General features: G+C 46.7%; 8 protein-coding genes across 8 annotated transcripts; 4 read left to right on the top strand and 4 right to left on the bottom strand.

Moving 5' to 3' along the window:
* Positions 1–258: 258 nt before the first annotated feature.
* N7533_012633 (uncharacterized protein) lies at positions 259–2219 on the top strand (the record flags this gene model as incomplete). Its single annotated transcript, XM_057109283.1, has 5 exons — positions 259–753; positions 837–940; positions 1001–1175; positions 1210–1307; positions 1361–2219. 5 exons carry the CDS (start codon positions 259–261, stop codon positions 2217–2219), a joined length of 1731 nt encoding a protein of 576 aa, XP_056954384.1.
* A 529-nt stretch (positions 2220–2748) lies between these two features.
* On the bottom strand, positions 2749–3606 carry N7533_012632 (uncharacterized protein; the record flags this gene model as incomplete). Its single annotated transcript, XM_057109282.1, has 3 exons — positions 2749–3102; positions 3134–3407; positions 3542–3606. The coding sequence occupies 3 exons, from the start codon at positions 3604–3606 to the stop codon at positions 2749–2751; spliced, it is 693 nt and encodes a 230-aa protein (XP_056954383.1).
* A 397-nt stretch (positions 3607–4003) lies between these two features.
* On the bottom strand, positions 4004–5392 carry N7533_012631 (uncharacterized protein; the record flags this gene model as incomplete). Its single annotated transcript, XM_057109281.1, has 1 exon — positions 4004–5392. The coding sequence occupies one exon, from the start codon at positions 5390–5392 to the stop codon at positions 4004–4006; it is 1389 nt and encodes a 462-aa protein (XP_056954382.1).
* Positions 5393–12136: 6744 nt separating this feature from the next.
* On the bottom strand, positions 12137–12868 carry N7533_012630 (KR-domain-containing protein; the record flags this gene model as incomplete). Its single annotated transcript, XM_057109280.1, has 2 exons — positions 12137–12164; positions 12222–12868. The coding sequence occupies 2 exons, from the start codon at positions 12866–12868 to the stop codon at positions 12137–12139; spliced, it is 675 nt and encodes a 224-aa protein (XP_056954381.1).
* Positions 12869–12974: 106 nt separating this feature from the next.
* On the top strand, positions 12975–13301 carry N7533_012629 (uncharacterized protein; the record flags this gene model as incomplete). Its single annotated transcript, XM_057109279.1, has 1 exon — positions 12975–13301. One exon carries the CDS (start codon positions 12975–12977, stop codon positions 13299–13301), a length of 327 nt encoding a protein of 108 aa, XP_056954380.1.
* Positions 13302–13921: 620 nt separating this feature from the next.
* Positions 13922–15406, bottom strand: N7533_012628 (protoporphyrinogen/coproporphyrinogen oxidase; the record flags this gene model as incomplete). The annotated part of the gene is made up of 1 exon (XM_057109278.1): positions 13922–15406. One exon carries the CDS (start codon positions 15404–15406, stop codon positions 13922–13924), a length of 1485 nt encoding a protein of 494 aa, XP_056954379.1.
* A 1273-nt stretch (positions 15407–16679) lies between these two features.
* On the top strand, positions 16680–17279 carry N7533_012627 (cytochrome P450; the record flags this gene model as incomplete). Its single annotated transcript, XM_057109277.1, has 3 exons — positions 16680–16748; positions 16815–16956; positions 17014–17279. 3 exons carry the CDS (start codon positions 16680–16682, stop codon positions 17277–17279), a joined length of 477 nt encoding a protein of 158 aa, XP_056954378.1.
* Positions 17280–18095: 816 nt separating this feature from the next.
* N7533_012626 (transposase) lies at positions 18096–19091 on the top strand (the record flags this gene model as incomplete). The annotated part of the gene is made up of 1 exon (XM_057109276.1): positions 18096–19091. The coding sequence occupies one exon, from the start codon at positions 18096–18098 to the stop codon at positions 19089–19091; it is 996 nt and encodes a 331-aa protein (XP_056954377.1).
* Between the last annotated feature and the right edge of the window lie 887 nt (positions 19092–19978).

Raw genomic sequence — 19978 nt, 5'->3', positions numbered from 1 at the left:
AGAATTCCAGAATCCTTTCTACCCTGGTCGCAACCCTGCAGCTGCTAACTGAGACCAAGCCTCCCTCATTCCTTGTTTTTCTAAGGAAGACGGACTACGGGGTAACTGCGCGATTCAGCTCTAGACCCACCACCGTGCAGACTACTGTGCCATTGACCTTGCGTACGGAAGGCGATAGGGGCCATCCCTGGGGCTCAGGAGTCAAGACCTACCCACCTAATTTTGGATGGTTTTGCGTGTCGCACACCATACCGCAACATGGCTTCCTCCAGCCTGACAGGGGACGACGATGGCGCACCTATCTTTGACTCGCTCGCCAAGTTCTACACCTCGGTCGCTATCGTGTGGACTGTGTTGATTTTGTCTGGCGCGAGCCTTCTGATTGCTAATCGTCATGAGCAATACATTCGCATTCGCAACTTGCCGCTTGTTCTGAGCGCCGTGGGGTGTCTCCACGTCTACTGGATTCTATGCCTGGTCGCATACTCCATGAATGGCCGGTACCCTTGTGTGGCAGAGTACTGGGTAATGAGCATTTATCTTCCGTTGGGAATCGCCCTATTCCAAGCGAATAGCATGCAGCTTCTGAGTGTCTTCGGTATCCAGGAGAAATTGCTTCTAGCGGCCCATCGCCCGTATGTACCCCACTTGACCAGTCGCACATATTCTTCAGGAAGATATTTGGACAAATGGAGGCAACTGAACCTGGTTCAGCGGACTGAGTTCGGCATTGTGGTTGGAATGGCGATTCAAGTTAGTAGCTATGCGCCGATGCGTGCGCGCCCGGCCGGACACGATTTTCTTTTTAACATCTGACACTGGATATTTATCAATAGATAATTCTGTCGCTTTGTATCTTCCTCACCTCTCGAAAATTTCAAACTTTCGGCACCTGGGATATGCGGGTCAGTCCTTCGGAATGTCGACGCGGACCGGAATGGTGAGCCCCCCCAAATGTGCTATACATTGGTTGAATTGCTCTGACGTGGAAGTATCGAAGGATTCCATCTATCCTCTGGCAACTAACATGGTCGTGGCTATTTGCCCCGTACATGTTGTGGAAAATACGCAATATCCACGATGTTCATCATTGGCGGCTCCAGATCACAATCTGCCTGATAGCTAAGTATGTGTCCAAGGAGTCTCGCCCTCAAAAGACCAGGCAATGCAAGGCAGTAATTTCAATGCCATCGAATATCAAACTAACAGTTTCACAGCCTGCCCGGCTCACCTATGTGGTTTGCAGCCCTATACTCTACCACTCCAACGTGGGCGGCTATCAACAAATACTGGGTCCCAGCCCTTTGGTATGAAAAGTGCGACTATAATGCAAATCACAAAAACTGACAAGGATGAACAGGTTTACCCCCGGAATCGTGATGATGGAAGCTGTGACTATTTTCTTCCCAGTTTACGAAGTCCTCATCTCCAGACGACGAAAAGCCCACATGCTCGAGCAAATCCAAGTCTGGAATGAAAAGCGCGCCTCAAAGATTGATGAACCTGACTCCGGAATCTCACGCAGCCAAAGCGAGATCAGCGGTCCGCGCCTCCCTGAAATTTATTCTCGAGACGCACTTGAGCAATGTTTACTCGATGACTCGGGTACACTTCTCAGCTTCGCCGCAGCCAAGGAGTTCAGCGGCGAGAACATCATCTTCCTGACCTACGTGCGCGACTGGAAAGCCGCGTGGGCAAAGATAGGCGAGTCCCAGCCGGAATATGACTGGGTCCAAGATCCGGAGAATCACCGACTGCACATGTTCAAAATCGCAGTTGAGATCCATGCGTCCTGCGTTAATCTCGAGACTGCGGAGTTTCCCATTAATATTGAGTCTCAAATTTACTCCGATCTGATAGAGATATTTGGCGAGGCTTCTGTGGTACTCGTGCGCGATGCGCAAGGTGGTGCTTCGCGATACTACAGGGATATGTCTGATGGCTACCCGATGCCGACTAGGACGCATAGGAAGAAGTTTTCGACCGTCATCGCCGTTGAGGAAGATAAGCATGCCCTGTGCTTTGATGCTTTTCCTTTCGAGAGCCATAGCATCATGCTTGTTGAGTCACGGCTTCCTGACTCTGTGGTCGTTCCTGGGAAGTTCTCTTCTAAGGCGTTCGACCAGGCAGAGAAGTCTATCAAGAACTTGGTGTTTACGAACACATGGCCCAAGTTTGTGGAGTCTTGTTCGAGTACGTCCTCGATTCATTCGAAGTGAAGAGATGAAATCCTGCATTGAATTTGTACATAGTAATAGAGCTCAGGATTTTCCACCATTCCCTCCCATAATAACGCCCTTACGTAATCCACAGTCGATGCGAATCGCTTATCCTCCCTAGGAAGAGAAAACTGAACAAGTGGGCCTACTCCATTGTCCTGTAAATTGCCAACCTCATCGAAACGAAAGATTCCCAATTTTGTCAAAACATGAGCTATCAGAGTAAGCACGTCCTTCTTATGCTCCAGCGGCAGATCCCCCCCCAGAGGTTGTAGAGGTGCTTCCCTGGAAGCCTCTCCATAAGAACAAAAGGGGCACCAATTAGATATCGTGGCACACATCCTGATAGAGAATTTTGGCCACTGAAATCGGCGAGTGGTCCTTGACATATTTCATGGTGGCGAGTTCACTAGTCGCCTTTGCAACACCTGAGCAGGTTCTTCGCAACGGGTTCGCCTTGCGATACCTAGGTACTAGTATGTTTCATTTTAACGTTCGGAGAAATTTAGGGACAAAATAGGAAGCACTACTAGTAGCTATTGGCGGTTTCAAAGAAATTCTTCAACGAGGCGTCTTGGATGCCATCGAGCCAAATCTTGGCCACTTTCCTGTACCCCAGGTCTCCCGGGTGCGTTCCATCGACAAAGTCTTTGGATCGAGGTCCTTTGTCAGTATGCATGTCCACGATCACAAACCTGCCGGCGGCGGCCTTTTCCTCAACTAAGGCCCGAATCTGGTCCTTGACTCGTAGAATACGAGAATTGGTTTGTTGGTCTGTGTTTAGCAGCAAAGTCGATAGTATGACAGTTGAGTCAAGGCACTCCAACCAAAGAAAGTCGAGCAAATTGCCCATACGTTTCCCGAAGGAGTCGATCTCAAGATTCTGGATACAATCATTGGATCCCGGCATTCACTGTAAAGATATTTGGCTTGAAATTCGTGACCGATTGCATAGCTTTCTTTTCAATTTCGTCTAGTTTTATACCGCGCCACCCCTCAAGTTCATTGGCTGCCATAGAACCGGTCTTTCGCGAACCCATAATATGAACATCAGCACCGCAGGACTGGATCATGTCGAAAAATGCTCCCTGTAGCCATTGAGGTCCGAAGATCCTACACCATGTGTGATGGATCTTCCCAGTGACATCAAGGGCATTGAAATAGTGGCTAGTGATGACCGGGAATATCCTGGAGCGTTATGGAGTTAGTTAAATCGTCGCGAAACGCGTTCCCAGCCTCATGGCCCCAGGTAAGGGCGTGAGTTGTGAGTTGGGGGAGGAGAGGGCAGGCAATTGATATGAATTTAATTCACGAAAACTTACCGTGTGATATCAATGATGAATAATGGGGATGCGCCTTGGGGGTCAGGCGACGTGTTTTCATGCATTTTGGCAAGGGAGCCTGGTGGGACGCAAGTGGTAAGCTCGGGGCAGCAGTCCGACGCCAGGCAGGTAAGAAAGTCGATTGGAACATTGTCCCAAGCTCGATGGAAGGTTACACGTTTAGTGGAGAAAAGGAGACGGCAGAAGAAAGAAACCAAAAATTCTGACAAGTAATACAGCTTTCCTACTCTTGTCGACCGGAGAGAGAATGTCCAGCGTGATTCCAGTCAAGTGAAAGCGGACCGAGTTCTCGGATCGGTGTACATTCCATTCCCCCCGAGTAACTAACTACAACCACACCACAATCGGGTATCCGACGCGGTCAACGCCATGCACGTAACTCTTTCACATGAGTGTCTGGGGCAAATATTCCGTTGAATTAGACCAGATGGTCCTTTCAATTCAGTAATACTTCATCTTCTTACTCAAAGGGCTGACCCGGGCTTCTTCGCCAAAGACCACTTTCGCAACCATGTCATTGCTTTCCACAAATCCAAGCCGGATGCGCTCATTGGCAAGAGCTTTGAATCGGTCCTCCGCATCCAAGGGGCTCTGTTGTGAAGCTGAAGTCATATACTTGTTCCCATAGGTCAGGCCCATAACAGGATCGAAGACATTTGGAGCTATCGTGGCAAACCGTAGGAAAAGTCCGATAACTCCCATTAGGAAGAGGAATGTCGCAGAGATGGCGAGAATGGCGACCCAAACATAATAATTAGTAGGTTGGTAGACCTCGGTTTGCCGCGTCACCGTGGCATTGGTGGATGCCGCGACGAAAATTATTGTATCACCCAATCCAGCAAATCCCCCGTTGATGATATCAACGACCGACAAGGAAGATTCATTGAAAATTGTGGCCAGACCATCGGTTGGCGTGTGATCGGGACCATACAAAGCCAAGTTGGTAGAAAAGTTACCCGCAAAGCCAGTGGGGCACATGAAAGCCTGAAGACCCGTGTTCAATAACACAGATGCTCGCGCCGAAAAGAGATCAGCGCTAACGGTGGACAGATTTGTCACTGTATTTCCTATCGAAAAGAAAGTCTGCGCCTGCTGCAGTGGAACAGCGTTGGAATTATTCAGGAACAACTCGGAAGTACTCGCTCCAAACGTGACTTGGCTGCCTCTGGCTTCATCTTGGCTTGTTTGGGAAATCATGTCCAAAACCGCACTGGCCCAGAAGTCGAAGCTAGTAAAGTTTGCCCCTCGATGGTCAGCTTTTGATGGGCGAATCTTGGTAGCAGCGCAATCATCCTTTAAACATTCGATGAATACCTCCACCAGGCGTTGAGTTATGGTGCAGGCTGCTTGTGATGTTCCATTGAACGAATGTCCGCCAATGGTATTTGCAGAACTAAACTGAATTGTTCTCGGCTGGGTGTATGATGCATTCAACTTCTGGGCTGCTGTAAGCTCGGGAAAGGGAGGACCGAGGAAACCTTCTAGTCGCGTATTATAGAGGTCACTGCTGCTGGCTGACCGACCGCAGTCTAAGCATGTGATGTTTATTCCACGAGTTGGCTGTTCATTGGCTATAAATTCCACCTTTGGGCATGAAACGTCCACATATGAAGTCTCGATAGTAAACTCGACTTTTGCAGCATCGAGCCCGGAGAGACCGATGATAGGAATTCCCAAGAGCGATGAGTACTCCTCAGGTCGTATATTCCCTCTGGCCGTTGAAAACCATCCGTCTGAATCCTCGTCCGAGGTGTTTGCATCTGGCAGCCGCGGTATCTTCACATTTCCAAATTGATCCAATGGCCCAGTCTTAGCTTTTACACCCTGCATCAAGCCAGCTAAATAGATATCTCTCGTCGATAGCGCGTAGGAGCCGTCGTTGCTCGTCCATACCCAGTTATATGCGTATAGATTACCTAACGGGCCACTATCCCAATATCGTAGCCCATGGATATCTTTAGTATTGGAATTGGATCGGTGCATAAGCCTCAGGGATCCTTGACCTCCTAGTGGTGATAAAACCCATGTAAGAACTAAACACCATACCAAGAGCCGTGGGGGCCAACAGATAGAACATGGTGATTTTCGTGGCAATTTGGGCACAGTGAAAATATGGGAGAGGGAATCGGAGACCGAGTTCGTGTTCATCAAGGTCCATAGAGGCTAAAATACCCTTAGAATCTCGATCACTGAGGGTAGGGACAAGTATATACCATGAGAAGCGTGCCTTTCTGGGCCATGTATCGACCAATACTCTTCAGAGAACGAGAAAGAAGTGCCGCAAAGATAATTGGATATATTGTGGGGCCCTATTCCTCATCAGTGATCACACAATGTTAATTGCGATTCCAAGGAAGCTGCAAAATTGACCGCCCATACGTACCAATTTCATCACTGACTCTACATTGGACCCGATTTTGCTTCCTGTGGGCTGATCTTTCAACCAAACTGCCAGGCCAGCGAGAGCTTCATGGAAGATTAGCGGCGGCAAATTTGCGGATGTTCAAAACACCTTACCAAGGAAGCAAAGAGCAATGACAGAGAGGAGAATGTCCAGCATGATAGAAAGCTTTTTGCCAGATAGCCGACTTAACCTTTCAGAGTTGTGACCATTATCCCGAGTGTTCTGATAGCCAGGACTAAGAAAGCTCGTTGATGAAGAATTAGCCTGTGCTAGATGATTTATACTAGGCTGAGAGTTGCTGATAAAGGGTTGTAGAAGGGTCGCTCTAGATTCCATCTCAGCCATATTGGCCCTTGTAAAGGAACCAGAAAAAACTGATGTTTGACTCGTGAGAAAATTCCAGATCGCTCGCTCTTAAGGATTACTTTAAGCCACTAGTCCTGTTGAAAGCCCCTCAACTTCTAACGATGTCCGAGCGTAAAGCAGAGGCTGTTCAATCACTTCTTGAATAGTTATTGGGGGCAAAAGACGTTGATTGGAGAGCTACCGCGGCGATCATATCTATTATCAGTACCGTACATGAACGTGTCTCACACCTTCCAATCCACTGCGTCTACAAAAAGCCAACAAGGAGAAATCTCACTGATTTGCGAACCGCCCCCAATCTTTGCTTTTGGGGGTCCGGATAGATCTTAATTTGAACTGACTTAGGCAAAATAGATACCCATTAGCGTCTGCCAAGGTCTGGTTCGTTTTTGACTCATATATCTTTAAGCTCTTTTGAAGAACGCTGATGCAAAAGTGAATGACTCGGTCCTGAAGTAGAAGGGAAACATTTATTCGCCCTCTTATCACAGAAACCAACGGCTGCTACTACTATTTGATTCCAACTTGATGGTCGGTCAGGGTTCCCGTGCCTTTATTATGATGATCATCATCCGGCCAAAGGAATTATCTGCGGGGGGCCTTGCTCGATTGGCGAATGACTCGGGCGCTCCCGTATATACCCTGTCTCCCAGTGGCGATGCATGGTGGCTACGCGATCGTAATACTCGAATCTTTACCGTATTAAACTACTACGGTCTTTCTCAGCTAGTAACAAAAGGCAAGATGATCTGGAGGAATACAGTCGATCATAGCCAAGAGAAACGCAGGGTCACAGAATTATCGCAATCCAGGCTAGTTATTGTGATATGGAAGGTGTAAAGAGATGACGAGACCATGATCATGATCTGGACTGGGCAGCCGACAAGTTTATGGACAGACAGTATACTCCGTACAAGGTAGTTCTTAGTAGTGTATTCAACAAATACCCAGGTGTATGATACCTACTAGGTATGATGGTCCAACCTTAGGAATTATAAAAAGTTCCCCGCTTAGTTTGGGTGGGCCGGTAACTCAGCCTCCTCGAGGGTCACCCGGGCGATACCCACCGGATTATCAGCCGCATTTGAACCGCACACCGGTGAATTCCAAGGTTGTTGGTGAGTTAGACAACCAACGCATATACATGATCCTAGGCTTGAGTTTACAGTCAGTGTAATTTTCTAGCATGTTTTAGTCGCGTAAACATTCGCGAACTGAGCAGTTTGATCATTCAATGAAGCTGATTAAACGGATACCGGGCACCGTCAGTCCCGAATAGAAAATTCCTCCAGGGTTGCTGTTAGTTATATGCCGCGTGTATTTTTCTCCAACCTGAGAACTGAGTTCCAGGGTTCCAAGTTCCTACCTAGTGTAATGGGGATCCTCGCTCTTCAACAATAGAGATCCCGTGACGTGGCACCTCAGCAACAACCTTGGAAGGTGATTCCAGGGTTCTGGAGAGAAAATAGGTAGCGCGCGCAGTTACAATCTTCCAATCTTTCTTATTCATGAACCACCCCTACGATTACTAGTATCTGGCTTTCTGGGATATGAAGTCCACTTAGTTCAGTACTGGGGACAAGCCTATCTTCCTGCACAATACTACGCCTTGCTTAGTTCATGCACCCTACGGGGGGTGTGGTGGTTTTGTTCTCTGCGATCGACCCGTCTGCTTACGCAGACAGCCAGCGTGAGATTCCCATCTTTCACTAGGTACTACTGGTAAGGTTGTGTCACCCCACGGAACGACTCTAGCTGCCTTACATTGCGCCCTAAAGAGAACTTTTCACAAACCGTAGGAATACCTAGTAACCAATTCTGAAAGTTCTCTCCTTGTACGATAACCCAGCAAAGGGTAAAGATCTGATCATCCCCGTCAACTCCAACTGCGATGAAGAGCGCCTGTTTGTATCTACTACTAGTAATACAGTGACAAGCATCAATAGCTCCAGGGCTAGAAAAGGTCTCATTGATTGCCACGCGTTTCTGCAGGCTGCCGGGCAATTAAACAAACAGCTAAATCGGTCGGTCGCTTTTTCAATCACAAGCTCGGTTCGGCTTGAGGGATCTTTAGCTTCCGGGCGGTTATGACTTAGGCTATCCATCTTCGCGAATTCATGTTCCTCCTTGCCATCTAATTCCTGTTGAAGTGTTTGTCTGTATCTATATGGAGCGGGATACGTGATACCATTATCATATAGCTGCTTTTCATTGCACTAAATCTAACAACTCAACATCAGAACTATGTAGCAGCGCATCACCCTCCACCACCCTCCAAATCGCCTCGATCTCCCTGTTGGTCCATTTCCGCACAGATACGAACATAGAGGCCAGTGGGAGTGTACGGTTCGGAATGTGGAAATAGAAAACGTCCCTGATGTGTTCTTGAATGCTGTTTAGCTATGCGTTGCTCAGGGTTTTGCCCTGAATCCTTGATCCAGACGGCCATCCTCGACTCTGAGTGCGGGGTTCCTTAAAAAAATACTCAAGATAGAAAGATACGCCCTCCGCAAAACCTTCTTTCCAAAACCACCGGAAGCCGATCTCTCGGATCTCGACCGGCGCAGCTTCCAACGAGCTGAGATCCCATTCCCCGATATAACCGAGCAAGAGGTACACGATGCCATCCGGAGGGCACCTTCGGATAAAGCACCAGGCGAGGATGGTATCCCTAACCGCGTATAGAAGCTATTGGCAGACCAATGCAGCACATTCGTGCAGGTGGTTGCCCGAATCTTCAATGCGTGTATGCGAAAGGGATACAATCTAATATGCTTTCAACAATCGATCACGGTCACCCTCCGGAAGGGGGGGTCCCGCGATTACCGAAAGCCAAAGTCATATCGTCCAGTAGCCCTGATTAATACATTCGCGAAACTGATGGAGAGGGTCATTGCGACACGCATCTCGCAAGTGGTGGAGGCTCACCAGTTACTTCCAGGAACCTATCTTAGTGGCCGCAAGGGTATCTCGATCGATTATATCATTCAGCTACTACTCGACCGAGTTCAACAGGCGTGGGGAATGAGATGGGTAGTCTCCATAGTGTTACTGGACGTTACAGGAGCATATAACAACGTCTCTCATAAACGTCTGATTTTAAATATCAAAAAGCTAGGTCTAGGACAACTGACACTGTGGATAACCTCCTTCCTGACAAATTGGAGCATGTAAATCAAGCTCCCTGGATACCTTAGCAAGGCCTTTCCGACACCCACGGAAATACCTTAAGGATCCCTAATTTCCCTAATATTGTTTCTCTTATTTAATACTCCGTTGATACAGGTATACTGCTTTGAACGCGGAGACGGCAGGACAGAAGGCTTCGGGTAGGTGGATGATACTACGATTGTAGCAGTATTAAATTCCTACTATACTAATATGTAGTTACTACAGTGTGCCCTAGGTAAGGTAGATCTCTGGGCAAGACAACATACAGTGAAATTTGTACCCGATAAGTTCGAATTGATCTATTTCAGAAACCCGAGAAGCAATAGCAAAGACCAAACAGATATTAATAATGCTACAGAGATCCTATCGGACGTTAACCCATACAATTATAGAGCCAATCATCCCTAAGGATATAATTAAATATCTATAGAGGTCCCTAGAGGCCTACAATTATAACCCTTGGAGTATACTAAATACCTTAGAATCTGGCTCGACAAATCCCTATTATTTAAAAAGCACCGAAAAAACGTTATCACTAAAGTAAGTGGAAGCCTAGAAGCACTCTGTGGAGTAATAGGATCAATATAGGGTATCTTGTTGTATGGTATACACAGGGTTTACTAAGTAGTAGTCATCCTACAGATACTCTATAGGCTATTAGTATAGTACTGCCTAGCTATAGGTATAATACCAGTACTACAGAGAAATAGGATGATTAAGGCCCTAGAGTGTATCCAGTAAAGGACAGTTACTATAATCAGTAGTGTGTTTAGGGGTGTCTCTAGGGAAGTACTTAATATAGAACTCTCTCTGTAGCCTATCTATCTATAAATATAATAATTTATCGAGGAAATCGCTATCCAAATTATAACAGGACTGAAATAGGTCTATTCTGATATATTAATATATCAGAGAACCCTACAGTAGTATAAACTAGAGAGATAGTACCCCCTGGAAGTCCTTTAGTGGAAGAAAAACTAGATATTACATACTCTTACACTAGTATTAGATACTTAGGAGAGCTAGAAGGTATATATACTAGTACCCTAAAAACTGTGAATCAATTATATAATTGAAGAAGTAGAGGTAGCTAAGGTCTCTTATAATAGAATCTAGAATGAGATACTGGATTGGCAGATTGAAAAAGTGATAGAGCTATACTTACGGCTTTGGCTAATTAAGGATTAATATCTAATAATCCCCTTCTTTACCGATAGGAGCGGATATTAAGGTTTAGTAGATATGGTAGTAGCTACTCTAGGAGTAGATATCTACCTATAAATCTATCTGGGAATAATAGAGGATTTGACGGTCTATATGGCCGAACTTAATAGGATTAAGATAGCATTTGTTCGCTTTCTTTAATAGAAGAGCTAAAGTGTAGAGTTAGAACAGAATTCTTGCCAGTTGAGGTAGGGTTCTTATAAAAGTATAGATTTGGAGCTAACTCAAGTCCGGGGGACTTATCCAATCAAGATAGTTATCTTCTCTAATTACTAGGCGGCTATCTAGGTAATTATAAACCTAAAGTGATCTTCCGGCTAATATATGCTTAACTTGATATACTAATACGTATAGGCCCTCTAGTCGCTTATACCTATATCTAGCTTGATTCCCGCTAAGATCTATTAGATCTCTGTATACGTAGGTATGCCTAATAATAAGATAGCTGACGTTAAAGCTAAGTTAGTAGCGGAGAATCTAGGTAGGGTGGATTATTGTAGTGCTGAGATCCGATTGGCCTTATCTATACGGTGCTGGGTGCGGTAGTGAATAAAGGGGAGATGGATGAAGGAATGGGGAGTGAGTAAGAGGGTGGTTTGTTACTATAAACTGATGGAGAGGCCGTATAAGAAGGTTTTAAAATTGTACCAGGGATTGCTGAAACTATATATATCGATCGTTATATAGATGCGGACGGAGTAGATTGGATTAAAGTATTTCTTATATAAATACGTGATGTAAAGATGTAGAGGGAATGAGAATATGGAAGAAGAAGATGAATTCAACTGGGGTTGGTGTTATTGCGAGGAGGGTAGCTAGACTCCCTAGTATATTCTCCTCTAATACCTGTTATACACTGGCCTATGAGCAACACTACTCAGTAAGCTCTGATATAAGACGGAGTTGGGGAACTCAACCGATTACAATATGATTATATCGGACTCACAGACCATCCGCTATGTGGCCAAATTCATGCACTAAACCGGTCTCCTTAGACAGTTCTGTTATATGGACGCGGAGGAGATCGAATACGAACTAAACATAGAGATGCTAGAAGAGGCTAGCAATGGACACTAGGAGGTGAAGACGCTGTGTATAGAGATTAGACGAAGGGCCGCAGCAACGAGAAGCTGCCGTCCGAGGTATCGGAAAGAAGGAACATAAACAGGAGGAACCAGGATGTGACTGAGGTCATAACCAGGTGTCGGGGGAGGGGAGATTGCGGAGATGAAGGTGGCCGTATAGCACTACGCGAGCTGGCAGTAGCCGATTACATTCATTGTGGGGGTTTTGTTACCGTTTTGTGGGGTTGATTACCTGTTTTACTATGGCAATACGCCGTATCTCCTTTGTCTTTTGTTACCATGGTGTGGCGTTAGGATGGTTCTGGTTCCCGATGGAGGGAACGCCTACATAGCTATACGTTCGAAAGTGTGGCTGAATTAGGTTAATAGAATCTTGAATTGAATTGAATTGAATTGAATAGAAAGATACGCGTCCATGACAACTTCAGCATCGCCAGAAGCATATCGCTCGCTTTGCAGCTTGAGAATGATCAAGGGATCCTTGTTAGGATCATCACTCATTTCCAGCACAATGTCATATGGAGTTTTAGCCCGTGAAGTGCGGGACTCAACAATATTCGCTCGACCGATGCTTCCACTTTCCGCTTGGCCCTGCTTATAGTCGAATATGGCTTGGAATAACGGTGCTTGAGACTCTGGATCAGCGTCTGAAGGGTTCGACAGACCTAAATGTTCGAGAATCGCGCCGTACGGTACAGCGCTATGCAAGAGAGCCGCTCGTGTTTCGTCCTTGACAACCCCAAATGAGCCTCGGAGAGGAGTGCTTGCGTTCATGGCATTCTGGGCTCCGCAGAGTCTGTCGCCAATTTTGACGGACGGAACATGGGGTCCAAGAGCAACAACAGTACCAGCATAATCGGTTCCAAGAATGCCGCCGACCGTCACGAAGTCGCCACGCATCTTCGTGTCGCTCGGACTCACTGCTACTGCATCGGTGCGAATGAGGAATTCCCCCGTTTTTAGCTGAGGGAGCTCGATATTTTCCTGTATATGCACTCTTTCATCAGTGCCTATGATTATCGCACGCTGAGACGGCGGATATTTGATAGAATCCATGTTCGTCCCCCGTAAGTATTACCGAAAAGGGCGGGAACCGATCGTTACTCTCCTCTCACTCTACGTAGCTATCATCTATGGCACGCTTTACCTCCTCTTCGGGGCTATGCCAATAGTGTACTCGATCAATCGCGGTTGGAGCATCGGTATTGGTATTCTCTCGTTCCTTGGTTTAGCAGTTGGTATGGTAGCAGCCGTGATGTACACAGTATGGGACAACAGCCATCGATATATCAAGCTCAGCCGCGCCGCTGTCGAGCGTCGAGAAATTGGTGCGGCTCCGGAGGATCGCCTACCACCAGCTATTTTTGGGAGCATTTGTCTTCCAATTGTTCTTTTCTGGTTTTCATGGACAAATGGCGCCAGTACTCACTGGATCGTCAGTATTATCGCCACTGTCCCCTTTGGATTCGGAATGACGCTGGATTTTTAAGCGGTGGCTAAGTATCTGATCGACTCTTATGTGATAAATGCCGCGAGCGTCATGGCTGCCAATAGTATTGTCCGCAGTCTATTCGGCGCAGCTTTTCCCTTATTTACGCCGTACATGTACCAGAGGCTGGGCATCCATTGGGCATCATGGGTGCCAGCATTTCTGGCGCTGGCTTGCATTCCTCTACTACTGTTGTTCTATAGGTATGGCGCTGGAATTCGAGCAAAGTGCGAATATTCGCGAGAGGCCTCTGAGACTCTAGCCAAAATGATGAGGAAGCCAAGCAGGTAATGACCAGCCTAATGCGGTCAACGGGGTACATAATACAAACAGAATAGTTAAAGGAAGCAGTGCTTATACGTAACAAACAAATAAAAACTTTAACGAAGGCTAGGTTGCCAGGTCAACCCTCGACCTTCAGTCTGTGGTTCTGGTCTGGAGTTCTCGGGCATTTCTATTCCTATTGATCACTGATTTTGCCTTTGCAAAACAAATATCAATTCCAAATATCTTCGATTGGAGCAGGGATTCTACAGCAAGCCAGAATACCAAGAAGATAAGTTAGATTACATGTAATTCAATTATGAAAGCCGAGTGAAGTTGTTGGCCCAGTTTGAAGGTCAAGGAAAGTTCCACCGAAGATGCTTCTGTGACACGCAGACAAATGTCTCAGGATCGTCTGGATCTGTGTGTGACTTGAAAAGCCCCCTCCCTAACCCTCCACCAGCTCTAAATGTTGGGTGCAAGCTATGCGAAGCGTAGACTCCGCTGCGAATGCAATCGCTAACGCCCACGCCATCGTAGCTACTTCCTGCAAGAACAAGCCTGCCCTTATACTTGTCCTGCAAAGCGCGGCGAAGGGTCCGCATACGGCTAAGATGGTGCGGCCCATATTGCGGTATGCAATTTCTGCGCATTGTTGCGCATGTTGCCACGGGCTCTGCGGTGATTCCCAGGTGGCGGGACAGCAGGCTTCTAGCTTTCGAGATACCATCCAACGCTGATGGTAGATGCTTTTCAGGCCAATTGTCCCAGTAATGGCCCCCAATCATGACAGTGAGCTTGGTGCCCTGGACTGTATCTTGACCCTGCAAAGCGTCAGAGTCAAAGATAACGCCCAGGCCGCATTCCGGATTTTGGCCGGCCGGTGTGTCTTTGGGAATAAGGTACCCAAATCCTTTGACTGGTAGGAGGTGTAATTCGGCGAACCATAAGTTCACCACCATAACATTGACAGTTCTATTAAGCTGCAATATCTTCTTGATTTCGCGACTTGTTTCATCCATGTCGATGTCGATGTGGTCGGAGCACAGTAGTTCTCCTAAACTTGTGCTTGGAATTGTTGAAATCACATCAGTAAAATGGCGCTCTGTCTCTCCGTTCGCACCAGTTTTCACTAAGAGACCACCACGGCCATGGGTTCCATCCACGTGTATCGAAGATACCGAACAATTTGTTTCGATGCTGACCTGCGGGTCGCTCCGTAGCACTTCCTCCATCTTGTCTGGTAATTGCTGAATACCTTTCTTGAAGCTGTAAATGCTAGAGCGCTTCGCTGCTTGCAAAGCTGCTTTTCTCCCTTCCATGCGATGCCCTTCGATTCTCTGATCTCGCCGAGCCTCCCAGTCGCGGGTTATCTGCTGGGCCGTTAAAACGTCATGCAACGGTAGCACGGCCTCATCATACCAAGCTCTCCTCATGCTGTACAACATTCCTCGCACTATACCACCGTGCTGTTTCATGTAATAGTCAAGCTGAGGAAAAATCGCATTGAAACCCAGCGTCTGAACATTGCCTGCGTAGATGCCATGAAGGACTGCTGAAACTAAATTGACGATATTCGGGTGCAAACGTTCAGAGATAACATCCGCCACCGAAGCATCGCTTCCTTTGACAGCCGATTTATAAGGTTTGATGGCGTCGTTCAGAATTCCGGGAATGATGCCTTTGGCCAAGGGCTCCCAGAGCAAGAATCTGGGAAGCTCCGCAAGGGAGCTCGGTACCCGGATCAAACGGTCGGGGTGATAGACATATCGATTCCTTGCCGCCGCTGAATCCCTGCTGCAAGTCAACAACTCTTCTTCCAAGCCAAGGTGATGGATCATGGCAAGAGTAGTGAGCCCACTTGCTCCTGCGGGCCTGAGGGTGCGGCAGCCTTTTTTCGAAAAGCACTTTTCCACCAGGAACATCGACAAACTCGGAGGTAATCCAACCTCCTAGTCTGGCTTGACTCTCCAGAATGGTGATGCGGCAAGGCTCCCCTTTCGATAGTATATCTGTGGCTGCTGAAAGTCCAGTTATACCACCGCCGAGAATCGCAACGTGGCGTTTCTCCTTTTGCGGCGCGGTCACAAAATCGCGACGCCGTTGAGCCCACGGACGCTGCAGACCGCCAGAGTTCCGGGTCAACAAGCGTCTTCGCGTACGTGAAAAGACATATCTGTAGACCGTTTGCATGAATCAAGAAACTTTGGAGATCAAATTGAGATATTTTCAGGACCAGAATTCGGTCACTATCGTCATCTAGGGTATTGTATGGAAAGTATTGTATGGAAAGGGGTGAAAGTCTGTCTCAAATTACTAGTAGAATACCTCGAAAACAACCTTGGAAATATAAACGAAAATAATCCGATTACTAATAGAGTGCCCAGGTGCCAAGCATTCTAGGCGTTGTAACCACCTGATTCCAAATTGAAGGTTCAAGTTCTCGATAGATATAATAACTAAAGTATTCATTGCACCGTCACCACCCCACACGCCGGTGAGTACGAACAAAATATCGGCGATCTTTCAAGACATGCGTGGTAAGTTAAGTAAACTTCGCCGATCTACAAAGGCTGTGTCGATTGACAGCTGTTTGGCCCTATGCAGTAACGTTACTACAGGATGATTTCTATGTCCGAAAAATCCCGATCGAATTTCAACATGTGTTTCAGGTTGGGGGGCTTAACACTAACGTTTGCAGAAATCACGTAGTGCTAGGAATCTCAGGAACATGGGAAACATGGTAAATAGTCACAACTACATGTATTTTATCGGAGATTGTGTTTTGGGGTGTTCGGCCAAGACTGCCGTCCGTTACGCTGCTGACTGCAACAGAGCTAAACTAAGTTAGTGCCGAATGCCTTAGTTCTGGTAAACAGAATCACCGAATTTCACCGGCATGCAATTCTCTTCAATAGCTTGGAAGCTCTGATGATCTTGACCAGAGTGCTAGAATGCTATCAATGACCTGAAAGCTATGTTGTGAAAGGAAGCTAGTAGAAGGTGGTTTCAACCGGCCACCACAATGTGGGTGTGTAAATTAAGATGGATTTCACCCGATCTTCTCCCAACCTTTTCACGCTTGGAGTCCTTTGATTGACTTACAGACTCACCATGCAGCCAGCCAATGATATATTATCACTTCCTTTCATCTTCTTTATACTGGCTTTGAGCGGTGCCGCGGTGAGTCTCTACGTTACAGAGCAATACTAATAGCCATCTTCTCAACGCTAATTGAGTTGATACTAGTTTTTCATACATTCCTCCTTGACAGGACCACCTGCGCATCTTCCTGGCCCTTTATACACCAATTTCACGGGCGTGGTCCAGTTTATTAGCATTTTCCGCGGCAAGAGACACATTTATCTCACGTCTCTCCACGCTGTATATGGTTCGCGACCTCGATTCACCCACGTAGCATCTTGAGCACTGACCTGATATTGTACAGGTTCAATTGTACGCATCAATCCACGGGAGATCTCGGTTTCAGACTCCGAGTCAGTGAAACAAGTGTTCAGAACCTTTCTCAAGCCTGTTTTCTACGAGAATCTCGCTACGGAGCCGACGCCGAGCGTTTTCACCACTACGGACCCGGTGTACCATGCAAAAGTGCGGGAGCTGCTGGCCGGCGGCATGTCCGAGTCCTCGCTGAAGAGTCTTCAGCCAGTCGTTCAGTCGAAAGTAGGTGACTGTTTAGGTAAAGTCCGCGATTGAATCGCTGTAGCAATGAACCCATCAAGGCTTTGTCCCAAAGATAGAATCGATCCCCTCATCAATTGAAGCTCTCAGATCATATGACAGTGAGACTGAGGATCAAAGGTATTATACTATCGAGGGTTAGGACTCTTTTGATCTTCCCAGACTTGAAACTTTGAAAATCACACAAGGTGCATTACTAGTATGGATACACTTATGTCTTCCCTATCGTTCAGCGGCATGACCTTCAAGAAGTTCGGGAACCAGGTGGGAATCAATATTGGAACGATTCATCTGCCCCCAAGTTAAGTTTTCACAAGGCATGGCCCAGCCCGGCCAAAACTAATACTAATCACCGCCTCTTCCTTGGCCCAGAGTGACCGGAAACCCCACCGTCCCCTCTCTCGGCTGTTCCCTCGGTTACTACCGCTTGCCGTTGGTTGGATATCGTGTTCAAGTTTTGGCACAAGATAGACTCAGGACTATTGCTGAACTTACTACCAGTAGTAGCACGCTAGTGGGCTTACCGCGTGCGGCCCGCCACAGCCAGCTTCCTTTAATTGACCGGCTAACGCAACCTGTGGACCCACCAGAGTATAAAGTGAGCGAGTAGTGGCGTCGCAGTGCCTTCGAGGCGTCCCCCCTCGGGGGTTTCGGGGTGTGGGAGACTTCCGAGTCGGGGCTATTCGTCCATCCTACATCCACCCAATATTTCTAAGAAATATGTATACTACAAAGGCGGTCCAAAAGTCTGAAGACACCGCGCTATTTTTTTAGCGCGATTTTCGCGTCACCCCCCACCCATCTTCTTCAACTACCCCCTACACCACCAATATGCGTCGGTTTGGCACTGAAATAAGTGGCAATCGAAGACCAGGGGGTGAGCTTTCATCTGAGGCCCGCGCAGCTATTATATACGCTCATGAATGTGGTGTATCGCCTACTAAAATGGCTGCTGAGTTCAACGTCGCACGCTCAACAATATACTCTACAATCAAACGATTCCGAGAGCACCAAACGCTCAAATCACTGCCTCGTTCAGGTGCCCCTAAAGTCTATAGGTATTCAACTATCAAATATACCTGTTTACTTGCACGCCGTGAGCCTTGGCTAAGCCTTAGTGAGCTGAGCGCCCGTATACCCAGTCATCCATCTCGATCAACAATCAAGCGATTCCTACGTTCAAAATTCCTCCAGCGCTATCGAGCAAGACGTTGTATCCCAATTTCGAGAGAGAACGCCCGCAAACGAGTCCAATTTTGCCGAAATTGGAGGACCGAACGCTACAATTCCCAACTACAAAGCTTCATATTTTCCGACGAATGCAGCGTTCAACGTATTCCTAATTTAAACGGCCAATATGTTACCCGGCTTAGAGGAGAAGCTTACCGGCAGGGAATGGTGCAAGTTAAGGTTCATGTGAAGGATATTTGTCAAATGGTTTGGGCTGGAATATGGCTTGGAGGGCGTACAAAACTTGTTATTATAGAGCGTGACTTTTCAGAAGGACAGCGAGGTCACGGAGGTGGTTATACAACAAAATCCTACCTAAAAGCACTTAAAGAAGGATTTATTGAGCACTATGAACCTGGAACTATATTTCAGCAAGATAACGCTAAAATCCACCGCTCCTACGTTGCTCAGCGATGGTTTGAATATCATGGTATACATGTTATGGAATGGCCGCCACGCTCACCAGATCTCAACCCTATTGAACCTGTGTGGCGTATGCTCAAACGTAAATTATATGAGCTGTATCCTAATCTACTACATTGTGGTACATCTGAGGCAGATTGGAAGCTATTTAGGGAGTGTATATCGGAGGCCTGAGATGTGCTAGATCAAAATAAAATTGATAGTATAATTAGATCGATGCCTCAGCGTGTAAGTGAGACTCGTAAGGCACGTGGCTACTATACTCGGTTTTAGCAATTGAGATTCTATCATATATTTTGTAATTGATTAATCTATATCGTAACTAATTTTGGTGCAATAATATTGCATATTGTATACAATATATATATTTGAATGTAGAGTGGTCATATGGCAGAATTACCCGATTGGGCGGTGTCTTCAGACTTATGGCCCAAGATGGTATCAGGTCGAAAACCTTCAAGTTCTTTCCCATATCTGCATACACAGAGCTGTGCACTAGATGAGAACATGGGTGTCTGCGAAGCGTCCCTGCAGCCAACTAGTAGGTATCCCATCGCTCCAGGGCTGATGAGGCTCCAGGGCTTTCGGTTTAAAAAAGTGAGATGTGTGCATACCTACCTAGGCAGGCCATAGTGGAACCCCCCCCATTTAGTGTTACACGTGTGCCTTGTCAATTGGGCAAGAGCTCCGAGTCCAAGTCTCTACTACCAATTAGCCCAAGTCAAACTTGAAGTCGAACATCCCAACAATGCAACTTCCTATGGTATCCATGCAACAAGGGCTTGGCGCTTAAAGATGTCAACCCCCACAGTCAAATTATCATCATGGTCCTCTTCATAAAATTTACGACCGCTTCTAAAAGCAGGCACAGAAGAGTTCGAAATTGGCTTCCATGCAAAACACGCATGAATATTTCTCGAACCCTATGGTGAAACTTACTATACTATTTGTAGTTAGTGCAACTACACTGTCTGGCCAGTGTGAATGAGATGCATTAGTGTGTATGGTGGCAGTGCTAGGAATATTCTGATCTGAAAAAAGCTAAATTGTCATCCAAATCC

This window comes from Penicillium manginii (genome assembly GCF_028828005.1).
Source record: "Penicillium manginii strain IBT 31320 chromosome Unknown utg000009l:1.0-3297300.0:1.0-3298630.0, whole genome shotgun sequence".
NCBI lineage: Eukaryota > Fungi > Ascomycota > Eurotiomycetes > Eurotiales > Aspergillaceae > Penicillium > Penicillium manginii.
This window is presented reverse-complemented; position numbering and strand designations above follow the sequence as displayed.